At 44.7% G+C, this 17062-nt stretch overlaps 1 protein-coding gene across 2 annotated transcripts in view; it reads left to right on the top strand.

Annotated features, from left to right (window-relative positions):
* The first annotated feature begins 2544 nt into the window (after nt 1–2544).
* ACCS (1-aminocyclopropane-1-carboxylate synthase homolog (inactive)) overlaps nt 2545–17062 on the top strand; it is a 1238632-nt gene continuing 1224114 nt past the window's right edge. The window contains exons 1-2 of one of the 2 annotated variants that reach the window (XM_069623318.1): nt 2545–2630; nt 4538–5203. In XM_069623318.1, coding sequence (XP_069479419.1) covers nt 2579–2630; nt 4538–5203 — 718 coding nt within the window. In that variant the 5' untranslated portion in view covers nt 2545–2578. Of the gene's footprint in view, nt 2631–2818; nt 2950–4537; nt 5204–17062 lie in introns of those variants that run through there. The other variant, XM_069623319.1, reaches the window with a different exon arrangement.

The following is a 17062-nucleotide window of genomic DNA, read 5'->3' as shown; positions in this document are numbered from 1 at the left end:
TACCAAAGATGCTCCTTTAACCTTTTGTCCATTTTGTATGAACCATTGTGCTTAAGTGTATATTAGATGTGCTCTAATTCTTCTTCATTAACATTCTCAAATACTCAAAAGTTAATGTGACATTTACCTGTTTGTAAAGCACCAGTTGGCCGGTAAGAGCCAAAAGTAGCTCCTCGTAACTGTTGGTTTCAAGCTAACCAGGCACTACTGTGCTAGAAGCAGGAGATAAATTGCTCCCAGCTCCCCTCAATCTCGAGCCCTGCTATTCACAGAACCCAAAATGTAATATGGTTTACTGCAATTGGCCTCTCTTCACAAAGCCATAAGAAATCTGCCCCTCTGCACAAGGAAAATCCACCTCTGCAAGGGACCACAAAAAAATATATGCCGAAACATGCCCATTTCTCTGCACAGGACACATAGCATTCATCTCACACTTCTGCTGCACATTACAAATCTCTAAATACCCCCTTTGGGCAGGGAAATCTCATCCCAATCTCTGCATATATCGAATACCCAACGCTCTTTTTTTGTAAACTACACCTGTCCTTGGACATATATCTAAATACCCTCTGCGGTGCAAGACAATAAATCCCATACATCCTAGCTCTCTATAAATGGCAAATACCTAAGTGTGAAAGTGTGAAACTGCAAATGGACAAATACACCCTCTGCACATGGCAAACTGCTCCTTTATCCTGCAGCACAAGTAGTCTGCCATTCTTCACCCAAATGTGTCCATATGGGCAGGATAAACGTACAAGTATGCCTCTGTTCATCATCGGTGCTGATTTAAGGTCCTGCCTGCCCTCTTGTGCAATAACAAGGTGCTAAACAGAAGGGCACTGCAATGCTCAAGTATGCCCTACTGCACAAAACACATCTCCCCCCTCTGCTGCTCATAAGAGATCCACAAACTAAACCCCCTCCCCGGTCAGACCAAATCACCCCTCTGCTAGGGTGACCAGATGTACCGGTGACTATCCCAGGATTGGGACCTCTCTGCCCGAGAGTTTTTTAAAATTACAAACCCTGTCCCGGTTTTAGGGAAAGGGAAGGTGACCACTAACAGTTCCATCACAAAATGATTGAATATTGATTGTGGGCAACACTTATAAATCAAAAAAGCATCGAAATGTGTCTTTTCCCATATCATATTAACAAGATCTCTGGCATTGCGTGGTGGGCTCAAGCCCCCAATGTTTCAGGTACACACATTACCTGATTGTGCCACAAAGTCAGGTTACAAAACGAATATATAGGAAGGCCAATACTATTAGTTGGAGAAATCACAGCAAAAGCTCCTTTATTAATGACATACTTACATTATAAATCTGCACATTTTATGTGGGGTTCTGAGGACACTCCCAAGCAGGAGATTACATAAACAAGATGACACGTGTGTGATGAGGGTAAGTATGCAGTAACACTGTTGCAAGCTGTAACCACGGATGTCCTTAGCTGTTGTTCCCCGGTGTACCAGCCCCACCACCCAGGCTAGCTACTTCACTCTTCTCACTGTAATTGTCACCTGTGGAACCTACCTACTCCAGCTAGTGCTAACATTCTATGGATGAATGTGATGACATCACCACAACAAACTACTGCCCAGTCCTAGAAAAACTGTGCGCTGGGGTGTTTTGAGAGTCCGCCTTGGTAGCCCTTTCATGTTTATGGCCATCCAGTTTTAAATCTTGTTAACCTGGTCACCCTACCGTCTGCAGGAGAAAACAATCCAAAAAATAACTACCCACCTATCAGTAAACTGTTATGCTTGAAATTCGTCCCTCTGCACGGGATAGATAGCAAAGTATGTCCCACTGCACAAAACATATCTCCCCTCTGCAGTGGCGTTGCTGGGGGGGGGGCTGGGCCCACCATTCTGACCCCCTCCAAAATCCTGCCCCCCCCTTGAACTCCCCACCTAAGGCGAGCAGTGACTGTGTTCTCTGATCGTTGTATTATTTGTGACACTCACTACAGCAAATGTCTGCATATCACACGGCAAATACTCTTCTTTTGTCTCAAAGCTAGCAGTGATCGTGTGATCCATTCTGGCATTGGTATGATTAACATGATCCCGAGCCACTTCTCAGATGTTCCTGCCTCTCTGCAGGAGTGCTTGTGACCTCACACATTAGCTTTCATAGGCACCCCCCCCCTTTTGTCTTTGGCCCCTCTGTACCCCTCCTAAATTTGATTCTTGGCGACACCACTGCCCCTCTGTTGCACATAACACCTTCCTGAAATACTCCTCTTCAGCGGGCCGGACAAAATTGGCTGCCCGCGAGAAAACAAAAAAATAACTAAGCGTATTACTGTAAACTGGTACACTGGAAATTCCCCGGGAACGGAAGAACGACCATGTTCATCAGCTCTCGGCCGCTATGTTGCTTTAAGCACCGACCTTCCCCTCTGGCCCACGAGGCTAAGCCAGCCTTCCCGCTTGAGCTACGCTTTGCAAAAAGCGCATGTTGCTAAAATGCGCAACCTGAGACATGTGACTTCCCAGACACGCCCGAACGTGCAACCCACGTGCTGACAAGTGGGCGGAGCGTTGCTAAGGTCCGTTTCTCGGATGGGAAGTAGACACTACCGAGGAGTCAAGGCTCGTAAAAAGCATAACAGGGGTACGGCAGACCCGTTATATAGCCGGGCATGTAAGGAAGGGAAAGAGGAGTAGGACTGGTGAGAACCGGAATTCCTGGAAACGCTTTAAACAACATTTGCCATATGTATTTCTATTCAGAGATTTAAGGAGGATGAGAAGAAAGAGAGCGTAAATGTGTAATGCTTTCCAAGACCCTTTCCGTGGTAGACCACGCTCCTAAAATAAGTATCCCTCTTTAAGAAACTAAAAGGTTATGCCGAGCCTGGTCTCTTATTCACAAAGCTTCCATAAATGTTGGCTTCCATGTGATTGACATCACTTCCATTCTCCTACCCCAGGTGACTCATTGACCATTGTGTTTTCAAGCCTGTGTGGCTTTTGGCCTATATTCCAGTGCTGTGGTACACTGTTTTGAATTTGTGGACTTTTGTTCCAATGCACTCAATGGGAGTCAAGAATATAAACACGTAATCCAATACATTAAAATAATGTAGGAATAGTCGACTCGTTGAGGTGAAAGTCCTTTCATACTGTGGCTTCATCCACCCATGGATAGCATTACTATCCTTGTCCTACAGTTGGGTGCCTTTATGAAATGCGATCTTATTTTCGCAAAAAAATGGTAATGTTTCATTTCATTGAAACTAGATGGCCAGTAGGGTCAAGGGTTTTCGGATGGTGGTGTGTAGGAAGCCACAGTCAACTTTAAGTAGATTTAAGGGTATTGAAAAATGTTTATTAAATTGAAAATCTGAAACCCTTAGACTAGATTCTTCCTTCAGTATGATTAAACTGTGTATATAACAGTTAAATTGTTATATTTTTCTGAAATTGGAGCATGGCTATTCCCGTATTTCTTTTTTCTTTCATGTGAAGCGTTTCTCAAATTCGATCTCAATTTTCAGTTTATTTAAGATTTCAGATAATATATCTTTTTCTGAAATTGTGCTGCATCTTTCAAGACGGAGACTTTCGTTCCCCCTGGAATATCCTGTGTCAATAGAGCCATTTTCATTTAATAATGTCTTCCCATTTTAAGTATAATGTATTGTTCTAAATCCTGTCGCCTAATCGATCAAAGTCAGCACACTGTAATTGATAGTGAATCAAGAGTTTGAAATTATTTTTTGGGGAATGGGGTCACACTATGTTTGGTTCTTATGACATTCACACCTGCTGTTTGAGAGTATTAAATTGGAGTTCAAAGAAACCTTGCACTTCCTATGGTCTCCTCTAATGAACATTCCTTTTTTACCCAAATTTGGGTTGCTTGTGAAATGTTATTTCTATCCGGTCGAATCATTCTTTTCAAAGAAAGCCTCAACCCGAGTGCCTTGACTGTGGTCTCAGGAATTCGACATTTGATCAAGTTGTAATTGGTTCTGTGTTCAAACACAATGCAAAATATATATTCAAATCTCATACTCATATACTCTGTAGTTCATAGACCATAATGTATTGCAATCCTCATAGGCAGCATATGATCTAGAGTCCATCGGTTTCTGATTAACCAGTTTCTTCTGCAACACATTTAACTTGATCTCCGAACCTGTGGTTCGTTTTCAATATTTTTTTGGGAATTGAGAACTCAACTTCCATTGAGTAAAGCCCAAGCTGTTGTTTTCCAAGGCTAATCTTTCCTTATACTAGGTGAAATTCCGTGATATGTAGTACACCTAATCCAGTGTATCGGGCGTTTGAAAATCAAATTAATTTTTGTAAAGTATATAGTGCGGTCCAATGTACCCCAGTCTACTGCTATACCCAGGCAAATACCTTTTGTACAGTACAGTGCTTAGGCAGCTTAGACAGACACATATAGTTTGATGGGACCACCAGGTCCTAGTTGCTTCATGTGACTTAGCAGTGTACCTATTATCCAGTTGTGTACTGTCTTTAATACTTTTCTTGCCATTTATTAAATAGGGCCTTTTACGGTGCTAGGTGAGGCTATGGATTTTCGGGGGAAGAAATATGAGAGGGGGAGTAACTGGTCTGATCCGGAGGTGATGGAGTTGCTGCAGTTGTGGGCTAATGACTCCGTGCAGATGGAGCTAGAGAGCTGCCTGAGGAATCAGCATGTCTTCAACCGCATTGCAGAGGTTCTAAGGGAGAAAGGTATCCATCGCACCGGAGACCAGTGCAGGGAGAAGATCAAGAAGATGAAGCTAGAATACAGGAGGATCAAGGACAACAATAAGACACTGAGGGGTGGTAGGACCTGGAAGTTCTTTGACGTGATGGACAGGGTGCTGACCATTCGCTCTTCCATCTCCTACAGTTCATTGGCTGGCAGCTTGGTCCCCCAGCAGGTGCTGCAGGGTGGCCTGGTGGATAGTTTCCACCACCACTTCACCCCATCGGCCCTGCCTTTTGGACGCCCTCAGCACTCGGAGCTGATGGAAATAAAGTGTGAGGAGGTGGAATCTGACGAAGGGTGTCTGACCCCAGAGCCACCCTTGTCTATGACTTACCAGCAAGGTTCTAACGAAGATCAGGAGATCGAAGAAAGGACCATCCTTGGTGTGGAGCAGAACGAGTCTGCTATCTCTGGAGAGGATGTCCCCATTGAAACCAGCATCTCCCCTTCAGGTACAAGCACTGAATTTTACCTTGACTGTTGTGCATGATGTTTATTTGCTTTCAGTGCTAATTCTTTCGGATTAATGTGTCTGGAACGTTTTGCCAAGTATTGCTTGTATGACTGCCCACTGGTCTGTATGCTACAAGCCTGCAGACCGAGCTCTGTTTTTGGATTGTAAGGGCACTTCCAGTGGCATGTGCTATAATAGCATAACATTTACTCTTGGCCCGAGCTTTCAGTTTCGTCTTGTTCACTGTTTTACACAGGGCTTAATTCCGAGAGTTAGCCTTTTTCAAAGTGCTCCACATTTCAAAGGAAATGGTACCTGAGTGATGGGTATAGAACATGATTTGTCCTTGATTGTACACTTTAATAAAATTGAGTAGCCATGATGGAGCTCTGGTCTCTTTGAACTCTAGTTAACACCTTAACTTCGCTAGACCACCTTAATATGAATGTGTGATTGAGAACGTAGACTTTCATTCATACCATTCACCATATACCCTTTTCAGGGTGTTAACATTCCAAAACCAATGCACAAGTAAAATTTGGTGGTATGACATTTTTGAGATAAGATCTCCTTATGAGCTTTCAATTGTGATTCATATTGTGCCACTTAGAGACCAAACTTTATGAATGTACGGTGCATGTCAGTCACAGAATAACCTTTTAGGTAGAAACAATTTAACACCAGTTATTAACAAAAGAGCCAGTTTTTCAAAGCTTTATGCAATTGTAAAAGATTATTCATTGATCAAATAGTTGGGGCTAGGGAATTCAGAGTCGAAGAGCCACTAAATAAAATGTATGCTCTCCCCTGTATCAAAAGATATATTTTGTTGCAGCCAGTAAAGTTTGATTCATTGACCATACTAAGCGAGGTGGTCTATATCATTGGATTTTGTTTTGGAGTTAGGGGGTGGGGGATGGCAATTCCCCCCAAAAGGCACTTTGCAGACCAGACAAAGCACTTAAAAAAGCAATCAGACATCTCCCTAGAATGCAATGACGGGATTGGCGGAAGACTATACCGATCCTGAAGGAGGATATGAAAGTTCAGACTGGTTGCTACGTTTTGAACTTTTTGAATTTGTTCCAATTGATAATCCGGTATGCCAAGGTAGAGCGAGTTACAGTAACCGAACTTTAATTTGTCAAGGAGCCTACAACTGGAGGAATTTGATCTTTATCAGGGTTCAAAGTTTGCACTAGCCATTGGCTACTGATGTTTGACTCTTGACGAGTAAGAAATGGTGTGCTTTGTGTATGTATAAAATTGAGGTGGCAAGTGAATTTATTAGGGCTGGCTATTAGCTTGCAACTTGCATCCTGCCTTCATCAGTGTAGGGGGCGGGGAGAATGCTCTAAGGAGAAAATGTTTATTGAAAAATAAAAGCGTTATATAAGTGGCGATTGATTTTGGGCATTTAGATCCAAATCTTGTTGCCAGATAAAGACTAGATTAAAGTTCAATCCATTAACTTTGATGTAAAACAGTGTCGTCGGCATAAGCGCGATAGCAAAGATCATGTTGGCTGACCATTTTGTACAGAGGTCTGACACAGATGTTATGGAGTAAAACAGAGAAAGGGGAACCCTGGCGCATTTCACAAATAGTAATTTATGTAGGAAACAAGAATAATCCAAGCTTTAATTACTGCATTCCATGTTCCAAACCATTTCAATGCATGTGCTGAGATAGGAGCATATTCTCCCATTCATTGGATTAGAATGTCATGGTCGACTGTGTTGAATGCCACTGACAAGTCCAGCATTACCAAGAGAGACAAGCCTCTGTTATCTGCATGTTCCAGAATTTCACCCTAAGCTGATTTGTGCTGTCGAACTCGGAACCATTTGAGAAAGTAAGTGGGTGCTATTAATTGAAAATGTATGTTTTTTTGACTTGACACTTAATTCTCCATGGACGATCTTGATAAGTATGATTGCATAGCATTATTATAGTATTTATTTTACACGCCACTCCCATTTGCATGGTCTTGAGGCACTCTTATCAGACCTGAAAGAAGGGGGGGTGGTTAGATGGTGAGGAGAGGGGGGGAAATTGAAACATAGCTTTGCTTTTATGTTCATGTAGACCAGTGCCTTGGGCTCTGCCTGTGGGTCTATTTCTGGGTCTATTGGGAGCATTTGTGTCTGGGGGTTTGTGGGGCGGGGGCATGTGTGCATGGGTTGCTAGCTAGGATGCACAGGCTGGTGCTGTGGGATGCAAGTTGGTTGTAGAGATGTAGGGTCTTGTTTGATGTCTGTTGGAAGGGGGTTCAGTTGCCATGTGACAGTATCTGAGTTGGTATGTTTTTTGCTACATATAATTTGAGGGCGTTAGTGCAGAGGGAAGTTGGGGTTTACCTTGATAAGTTTGTGAGGGGTGCCAGGGTAACTAAATTAGGATTGGATAAATAGGGTATCCGTGTATAATATAAACCGAATTGCCAAATTCGGCACTGGAAAAAAGTGTCGATCAAGGATACCGGGGGTGTCCCCCCGACTTCCCTTGATCGATATTTTTGGACTTCCCCAGCTTCCATAAAAAGGAAAGCGTGGTACAAACAAAGTTTAAGAAAAGAAAGGGACCCTGCAGTGCCAGTTCCCATCCACGTAAGTGAAGGGAACTGGTGCTGCAGGGAGAAGGGGAGTCTGCGGCACACAGCAAAGTGTGCTGCTAAAAGGTAAATAAAAGGGTGAGAGGGGGGAGCGGGTTAAAAGCGTGGCATTTTGCTGCGGGGTGATGTTAGAGACTGATGCGATTTAGACAATTTTGAATTTGGAATTTTCGGATTCGAAAAGTCTGTGATCAAAATAATCACGTACATCCGATAAATAGAGGCTAAAACCAGCTCCTGGGTTTTGGGCATTGCCCAATAAGCAGGAGATACCTCTTGAGAACCAGGAGTGATTACGAAGCAGACTGCAAATCTAACTTCCACATGAGATGCGTACTTGGACCTTTTCCCCATTATGTATGATCTATTACATTTCAATCGGTGGTGGACTGGCCTATAGGGAACTCTGGAGATTTCCCGATGGGCCTCTGCACCCTGGGCCTCTTTTTATATTTTATTTCCAAACGTTCTCATAGGAAAAGGATTGGGCTAGCAGTAAATGTGTAATATTGGGGCACTTTGAACATTATTTCCAGGGCCTCTTTTGGTTCCCAGTCCACCGCTTTTCAATGCGTCATAATTCTTCTGCATTTACACTGTAAAACACTCCGTTAATGCCCCATATACCTTTTTGTAAGGCATTAGTTGGCCTGGGGAGCCAAAAGTAGCTCCTGGTAACTGGGTTTCAAGTTAATCGGGCTCTCCCAGGGTAGAAGCAGGCGCTAAACAGGTCCCAGCAATTTTGAACCCTGGGCGCAGACAATCTTGAAGTCATCCATAGCAAATCATAACATAGCAAGGCATTAAAGAAAACGCACTAGAAGCCATAACTTAGTACAAAAAAGGCAATATAACCGGGTCTCCTCCCCACAGAAATAGAACTGTCCTCCACAGACAGCTTCCAGTTCCCTTTCTTACTGTCCGTGCCCAACTCTCTTGTTCTTTCTTTTTCATTCTATATCTATCTCTCTTTCTCAGATAATGCATCTCGTAATTGGCAGATGAGGTGAGGGAGCAGTATGGGGACTCCACATATAAGTGAACTGTTAATGGTTTTGGGAGCCACGAGCTATTTATTTAGAGAAGGGACTGCCTGATATAAGAGCAGCCTAGGCACTAATTTCAACTTCCTCATTATGTTGGCAAGCAGAATGAGAGCCACCCCAGCCCTCTCTCGCACAGACTAAAGTGTTGTGCCAGCGGGGGCTGCTGGGTCTTTTGTTCATCGGGCAATAATCAGTTTATAAATTCCTCCGGGCAGCAACCTCAATCTCTGGTTGTTTCTACCATATGTCTACCCCAGTGTCTCAAACAAGCTTAAAACCTCTACCCCACAGCACACAGACCAAAATATACTTTTCTCCCATCCCCTAATGGTATCCACTTTACATTTCCTAAAAAAAGTCTTCTACATTCACTTCATCAGACATTTACTTTATGAATTAAGGAGGCAACAAATATGCTATGGTTAGGTTTGGGTTGAAGAGTACAAGGAGAAAGAATATGGGTGAGAAAATTAAGGTGGGTTACAGAGGGCCTCCCCCTGTAATGATTAAGTGAAAGACGGAAAAAGGAAGGGCATTACGATGTAAATGTGAAAGTCAATGTATGGCGGAGGGAATGCAGAAGAGGCAAACACATACATTCCCCCCTCAAATGGTGTTGAAGCACCCCATAACTTCAGTTTGAGATTGGTTCTGAAATCCCGTGGCAGGTTCTTCATGGGGAGGTCGACAGGATGTGCAGCAGGAAATATAAAAGGTAGAGTGTTTGTTCCTCAAAGTCCTTTTGCCTAAAGGGATTGCTGCTTGTGTTCTACAAAAGACTTCTGGGATAGGAATGCTGATTCAGTCAAAGATCTAGGGCCTGTCTGCAATATTCTGAAGGCCTGTGTGTGAGGGCAGTTGATGAGTGTTGGTTAATCTCTAAAAGAGTTGGGTGGGAAGCTTAAAGCAATAACATGCAGAGGGATACAGGCCTGGAGAGGGACATAAAGGACCTTGCTGTGTATGTCGGAGACGGCTTAATCTGCTTTTGACAAAAAAAAATCAGAATTCATGCTGAATAGAAGGAAACGCAATATATGGACTGCTGGAAGTGACAAGGCAAGCAAACCTTTTGCTTAAAGAATTTCGGAAAGTGTAAACTTTTCATTTTACAAAGCATAAAATAAGCGTGTCGCTTAGTAATTTGCTATGCAGTAATGTAGTATTGCTAATCAAATGAACACATGTGTAGCAAAGTTAGCTATTTGTTACCCTTTTCAATGAAAGCAGAGCTCGCCCTGCATTCCTCTCTTGCCATTGGTGCTCTCTTCACCCACTTTTCTCTATTCACTTCAAGTGCTAACGGAGGGAAAGTGCAGCAGTAATCCTCTCCTCCACTGTTAAGTGCCAAATGCATATGTAGCAGTGCAAGAATGTCTTTCCTTCAAATAATTGCAAACCAGAAGTAATCGGGATGATACTTTTTATTAAGCTTTTTATATCCTCTCTGGCAAAGACAAGTATGTGTCAATTTTATATCTTTTAAAAAGACAGTCATGCAATTCCATTCCTAAAATGTAAGTTGTTAAATAATACCTAATTACAGTATTGAGACTGTAAAACCTTGCACCGATCCTTGCTTTACATTAAAGTTTAGGTTACTGTATCTGAATTTCATAGCGTCAACTATATTTCATTTTGTTGGGGAATATGCTTCATGTTGACTAGTGAACTTTTGAAAATGTACACTATCACATGATCAAATGCTTTTGATGGCAAACCTAGTTCTGTAACCTGCAGGTTGCATACGTCTTGCAACTGGTCTTCAACCCATGATCAAACCCATACTCCTTGACATTCTATATGATCACCCTGTTGCTTTATACAAGGTACCCTGAAAGTGAGATGACCACAAACTACAACATTCCACCTAGTTTGGCCAGTTCTCTGCCTGCTACGCAATCCACTCTGCTTAGTCTATTTCTTTCCTCTTACATAATAAATACACAAAGCCATCTAAATGCTTACGCAGAGTAGTGATCAATAGTTTCATCCAATCTGTTGATCTACTGCAATGCCAAACACTGTAGTTGGCCTCTAGCGCTTGCTTTGCTTTATGATTTGTATTCTATATTACCACCTGCAGGAAACAGCTGGCCAACTGTTTTCAGAGCCTTTACTGTTTTCAGATCCTTTTTTATCATATCTATTTATTTCTGTCCATTCATGCAGCTAACCTTTTACATTTTACAGACACTCATCTATAGCTCAAAAAGTGGTTTCGCCCACTCAGTCGAGTAGATTTTATGAAGGGCGAATAGCATTTACAAGAGAGGTTTGAAACTTTTATTTAACATCTACTTTGTTTGTAGTAAATGTCAAATAAAAGTTTCACTGTGCATGGCAGGACTCTGGGTGGCAGCAGTGTGCTAAACATAACGTGGGGTTTTAGTGACATGCCCCATTTTACAGAAATCGAATTATAAATCTGTTGTCCTTCGTTGCTATGGGTCGAGTGCATTGCTCTTAGGTTGAATAGGTAAACTAAGTTACCCGACCTGCAGGTCTAGTTGACATTTAAAGAATTTGCAAGGCCTGCCTCCTCTCGCTAATGTCTTATTTCAGCGGTAAGCAAAACTGCTGTATTGTTGCTCATTTTGTGTCTTGGGTACAAATAACATCCAGTGACTAACGCTATTAGTACAAAATTGCTAATCAAATGGGTATGTTTGCTAATCAAAACATTTGTAATTAGCAAACTCTGCTAATCAATTTTTGAAAACTAATTTGTGCTTTGTCCTGTCCTGTGTACTTTGGGTGTCCAGGTCGGATCATGGTCAATTCGCAAAACACTGTGAACCACTTTAAGAATTGTTTACGAACAGCTATATACAAGGGTAGAGGGCTCTTTGCAGGATGTTACGAGGGATTATCAGGCGAGTGAAAAGTTATCGAAGCTTCAAGATTATGAGGTTGATGGAAGGACTCCCCCATAGCTGCAGAGAAAATTAAAGAGGCAATTAAGGGGTTTCACTGGCTATCTCAATGGCACTGGAGGCAGATGTATTTTAGGGGATTGTATATGTTTCAATACTTACTTAGCTGTAAGTCTTTAATAGGCCTTGTGGAAAAGAAGGAAGCCTACATCTATGGAACACTTGTGATTATCGTGTTGATTCCAAAATGTGGCGAAACTCTTATGCCAATGTGGGGATACAGACCCATCTCACTGCTGGATACTGACGTGAATCCTTGCGAAACAAGTGCTGATAGTAATGTCTAGGCTTTTTTCACCACTCATAGGCAGGTTTAAAAAAATTTAGCAGTGCACTTTCAACATCAAAGCAGTCCTGGATCAGGTGTATCTACATAGGAATTCGGAGGAGGCTTAAATGGCAGTGAAAAATTAGTCCATAGGCTCCCCTCTGCGAGAACGAACACGGCCCATTGACCTGTTCTTTGGGAAGGTACCCACTCAAGAGTCCGCAGCCACACTTTAGCTCACCGTACCTTTCACAGATGGGAAATATCCAGTTGTACATCAGTCTTTGTCCCGCCCACAAGGGCAGTCCAGCACTGAAATGCTATGGCAATTCCCTTCTGAACAAGAGTACCAACAGCAACCCCATGCACTGCTGGACTGCCCATGTGGGCGGGACAAAGACTGATATGCAAACAGATATTTCCCATCTGTGAAAGGCACAGTGAGCTAAAGTGTAGCTTCAGACTCTAGAGTGGGTACCTTCCAAAAGAACAGGCCATTTTTGCTGTGTTCGTTCTCATAGAAGAGTGCCCATGACTGATTTTTTTTATTTTTTTATTTTTTTTAAGCTTTAGGTGTAGTCATCCTAAGTTTCCCAGGGTCATCCAGACGTAGACCCCTTGCTCACTGTGCTCCGAGAGGCACAGCTCCACCATACTGATGAACAAGGCTGAACAAGTGTTTGGGGTCGCTCTTGGTACTCTTTCACCCCCCCCTTTTTTTTTAAACCTTTTTATTTTGCATTTTCAACACCAAAACAAATAATAACTTTAAACAACACACATCACATTTCTACTGGCACTTTCGCTTGGAGTTTACGATTCTCTTATTTGCTTGAATCACAGCGAGGCCCCTTCCTCCTCAGTCCATAACGCTTGCCTGCTACTTTGTGTGCTTCTCTCAGGTGCGGGTGGGCCGAGCCATCCTCCCCTTGACTTCTTTCATCTCCTGTTTGTCGAGCTCCCTCTGTCGTCTGATTAATCCTCGCCGGAGCCTCTAAGCTCGCCTGTACTGTCTCTTCCTTCACCTCCAAACAAGTCTTGCACAAGGGTGTTCCATGCCAATACCTTGGCCCCACTGTTGCCTTCCCCCCTTTGCGTCGCCCTTGTCCACACTGATGTTTCGGCTATCGCCCATTTTTGTAGGTCCGCCCATCACATCTCTGTTGAAGGTCCCGTGCTTGTATTCCACGCCATTGCTATGCAGCGTTTTGCCAATATTGTCATCAGGTCTTTAATTTTCGCCAGGTGTGTTCTCTGCTTACCCCCTCTCGGGAACAGGCCCAGCACATAAGACTCTGGTGTCCATGCTTGCATTTGTATTCCTCCCTTCAATGCTTTTTCCTTGATACTCCCCATGTTCGACATTCTTTTAGGCGTCAGATATGCTCTGTGTCTGAGATATAGCTGCATCTGCCTAAACCTTGCGTTACTGGAGATGTTCTTTGCATACCGCAGGACTCTGCTCCATTCCTCATCCGAGAAGGGTTTCTGGAGCTCTTCCTCCCATTTAACTCGTGCTTGCAAGTCTCTCGTGTTGTTGGCGCCTAGTAGTTGTTCATAGAGTCTGGACACTGTGTGCCTCCCCTCCGAGACATCATACCATGCATCTAGTGCCCCTCCTGCGTCTGGCGCCTCCGGTATTGTCTCCCATTTCTTCCTTATCGTTCAGACCTTGTTGTTGTACAATATGAATTGGCCATTATGTATGCCCTGCTCTTCTGCCAGGGTCTGAAAGTCCACCAAGTGTCCGCCTTGCCACAAGTCCTCCTATTTGGGCTACTTGAGTCTATAGATGCGTCTTGTCCCAGCCACTGTACCACAAATTGAAGTTGGCCTGCCAAATAATATTGTTCGAAGTCGGGGAGCCTGATGCCCCCCACCCCCATTCATAGCCCCTCTGCAGTGTGTTCAGTGCCACCCTGTTTCTCACTCCTCCCCACAGGAACTTCCGTGCCATGGCATGTAATTGTTTAAAGAACGACCCAGGGATGTTGTAAGGAATGTTGGTGAAATAATACAGGTGACGGGGTAGCACCGGCATCTTCACCAAAGCCGCCCTCCCTATCATCCCCAATGGTAACCTGCTCCAAAACCGCATGGCCTTCCCTGTATGGTCTAGGGCTGCCAGCCATTCGTACTGTCTATGACGTGGTGGAGTCTGCAGAGATTCCACATTGCATTCCTTCCCGATACGTATCACGTTTGGTCTGGGTGTACCAGCGTGGTTATAACCCTTCTGAGCCGGTTGGCCAGAGCTGCTGTCAGAATTTTGGAATCTTGGTTTATCAGGGAAATTGGTCTGGAAGAGCCACACTCTAGAAGCGGTTTCCTTGGTTTAAGTATTGGTACGATTATTGATTCCGACATACTACTTGGGAGCTGTCCCCCCCTCATACGCCTCCTCCAGTGTCTCCAACAGTCTTAGGGCCAGGCTGTCCTTGTATTTCTTGTACACTTCCCTGGGTAGCCCATCAGGCCCGGAGACTTGCCTGTCGGAAGCCCAGTTATGACCGCCGACAATCCTTCCACGGTGAGGGGTGTATCTAACATTTGGCTTTGCTCCTCTGTCAGTTGGGGAAGGGAGATTTCCGCCAGAGCCTCCGCTATATCTCCCTCTTCTGCCTCCTGAACCCGTGAGTACAGTTTCTCATAGAATCTCGAGAAAACAGTGTTGATGCCTTCCTGGGTCCTGATCTCCTCCCCCTGCTCGTCTTTAATTGCATTTATCGGTTCCCGCTTACCCTTTTGTTTAGTCAGCCAGACTAGAAGCCTGCTGGGCTTGTCTCCCTCTGCGTGTAGCCACTGTATATACTTCCCATAATCCAACTTCCCCAGTCTCTCCCAAATCGCCATACAATGCTGCCTCAAAGTAGAGAGATCTCCCGATTCTTCACCCATCTTGCCTGCACGCGCTTCTGCCCGTGCCACCTCCCTTTCTAATTCGTCCAGTTCGGCCAAAACTTTGCCCCTGAGGACTCAGGTTTTCCCTATTGCCGCTCCCCTGACGACCACCTTAAGGGCTTCCCAAACCGTTCCAGTGCTCTCCACACTCCCCGCATTGTGATCAAAATAGTAGTCTATCGTGCTTTGGATGCACTCCTGGAATTCCCCATCCAACAATGCCTCTGCACTCATTCACCATGTCGGTATGAGCGCTCTTCTGTATGTGTGTGTCCAAGCCCCAACTAGCAGGGTGTGGTTGGATAGCGTTCGTGCGTGAATGTGTGCCCCAGGGAATTCCCCCAGTGTCTCCTTTAGTCAATTTGTGTGAATGTCCCGTGCAGGGCGCTATAATGTGTGTATCCCCTAGTACACACGTGTACCTTCCTCCTGACTTCTTCCAGCTCAAGCTGATCCAGTATCTTCCGTAACGCTCTGGCCGGTGGTGCTTGTTTCTTGTGCGTGGTATCCGATCTGTCCAGTCGAGGGTCCAATGTCCAGTTGAAGTCCCCGGCCCAGATGATCGATGCTACCCTGTTTGGGGCCAGCCGGAGCGTGAGTATCTTGAAGAACTCTGTTGCTTTGTGGTTGGGGGCATATGTATTGACCAGGCACACGGTTCTCCAGCATTCCCTGAATGATCAGTACCCTACCTTATGCATCCCTTTCTTTTTTTATGAGTTGGAACAGGGTCCCTCGAGCGATCCAGATCAACACTCCTCTTGTGTAGTTAGAGTACATTGAACTATACATTTGGCCTCCCCACTTCTTAGCTACTTTGTATTGTTTCTCGGCCGTCAGGTGTGTCTCGTGCAGCATTGCAATGTGGACCCTCGCCCTGTTGAGCCACGTGTAAACCCTTCACCTCTTAAAGTAGGCATTTAGTCCTCTGATGTTTCATGTGACTACATTTACTACTTCCTGGCCCATTTTCTTGCTGAGTCCGGCAGCCCGCTCTTTCCCATGGGCTCATAGGTCATCGTTCTGGTGTTTTCGTGCATCCGGGCCTGCCCACGCTTGTCTCTGCCTGTTGGGGTGGGTTGGGTCCTTCCGCACCTTGTCAAACTCCTTCTGCATCTGATCTTTGCTGGCCCCCATCCCTGGTGCTCCACTCTGATTCTCTGTGTTTGGACGTAGCTCTGACTGCTCTCCCTCTTTGCCTCTGCCGTGCCTTTGTCGTTTGTGTCCTCCTCCACTCGTGCCTTCCCCTAACAAACCTAACCATATAACTTACTACAACTTTAAACAAATGCCCAGCCACCCTCCCCCCTGCTCGGGCTCCACCGCTTTCCATGGCCGCCCTCCATTTCGTGGGCGCACTCGTTGCAGCGTTTTGCCTTGAAACTGGCATCACAAGTTCTATCTTTCCTTGGGGTCCCATCTGTAGGTCTTGGCGGCATGCTCCCGGAAACCGTGAGCTCCTGTTTTCAAACTACTGTTTAAAGTCTTTGTGCTATTACTCTGCTGTTTGTTTTGCTTCTTCATGTTACATCGGAATACGTCCCCAGGTTCCATTCCTCTTGTAAGTTCTTGTGGCATCCGGTAGTCTGCTCAAGAGTTGTGCAAGCTCCCACCCATCGGGCTGTTGGTCCATGTCTATGTAAAGCATACTGTTTGTCATTTCCGCTCCGTGCTTCATAGAGGTGCATTCCTGTTTCTCCCGTTTCCCTCTTTTGGTTGTGGGATCCCTTGCTGGTCCATCCACTCTTGGGCGTCAGCTGTAGTCTCAAAGATGTGTGACCTCTCATTGTGCAACACTTTTAGTTTGGCCGGGTATAACGGCATGAATTTCACACCCACCGGCTGAAGATGCTCCTTGATCGGCCAAAACTGCACCTGTTGTCTTTGCACTAGCGCTGTGTAGTCTGGGTAGATGGTTACTCTTAGCTTAGCTTGGCCTCTATCGATGCTTTAAGTGCTTCTATGGCCTCCAAAATGCTGCCTTCCACTTGTCTGATCTCCCCTTGCATGAGGTTTGACGTGGGCGTGACAACCTCTGTTGCCACGGGCTGCGTGTCCTTGTTCTTGCAGGGGAATGACTCCATATTGGTTT

Source organism: Ambystoma mexicanum, chromosome 11, assembly GCF_040938575.1.
Source record: "Ambystoma mexicanum isolate Mex_15411 chromosome 11, UKY_AmexF1_1, whole genome shotgun sequence".
NCBI classification, from domain to species: Eukaryota; Metazoa; Chordata; class Amphibia; order Caudata; family Ambystomatidae; genus Ambystoma; species Ambystoma mexicanum.
The sequence above is the reverse complement of the archived record's forward strand: the minus strand, read 5'-3'. Positions and strand labels throughout refer to the sequence as shown.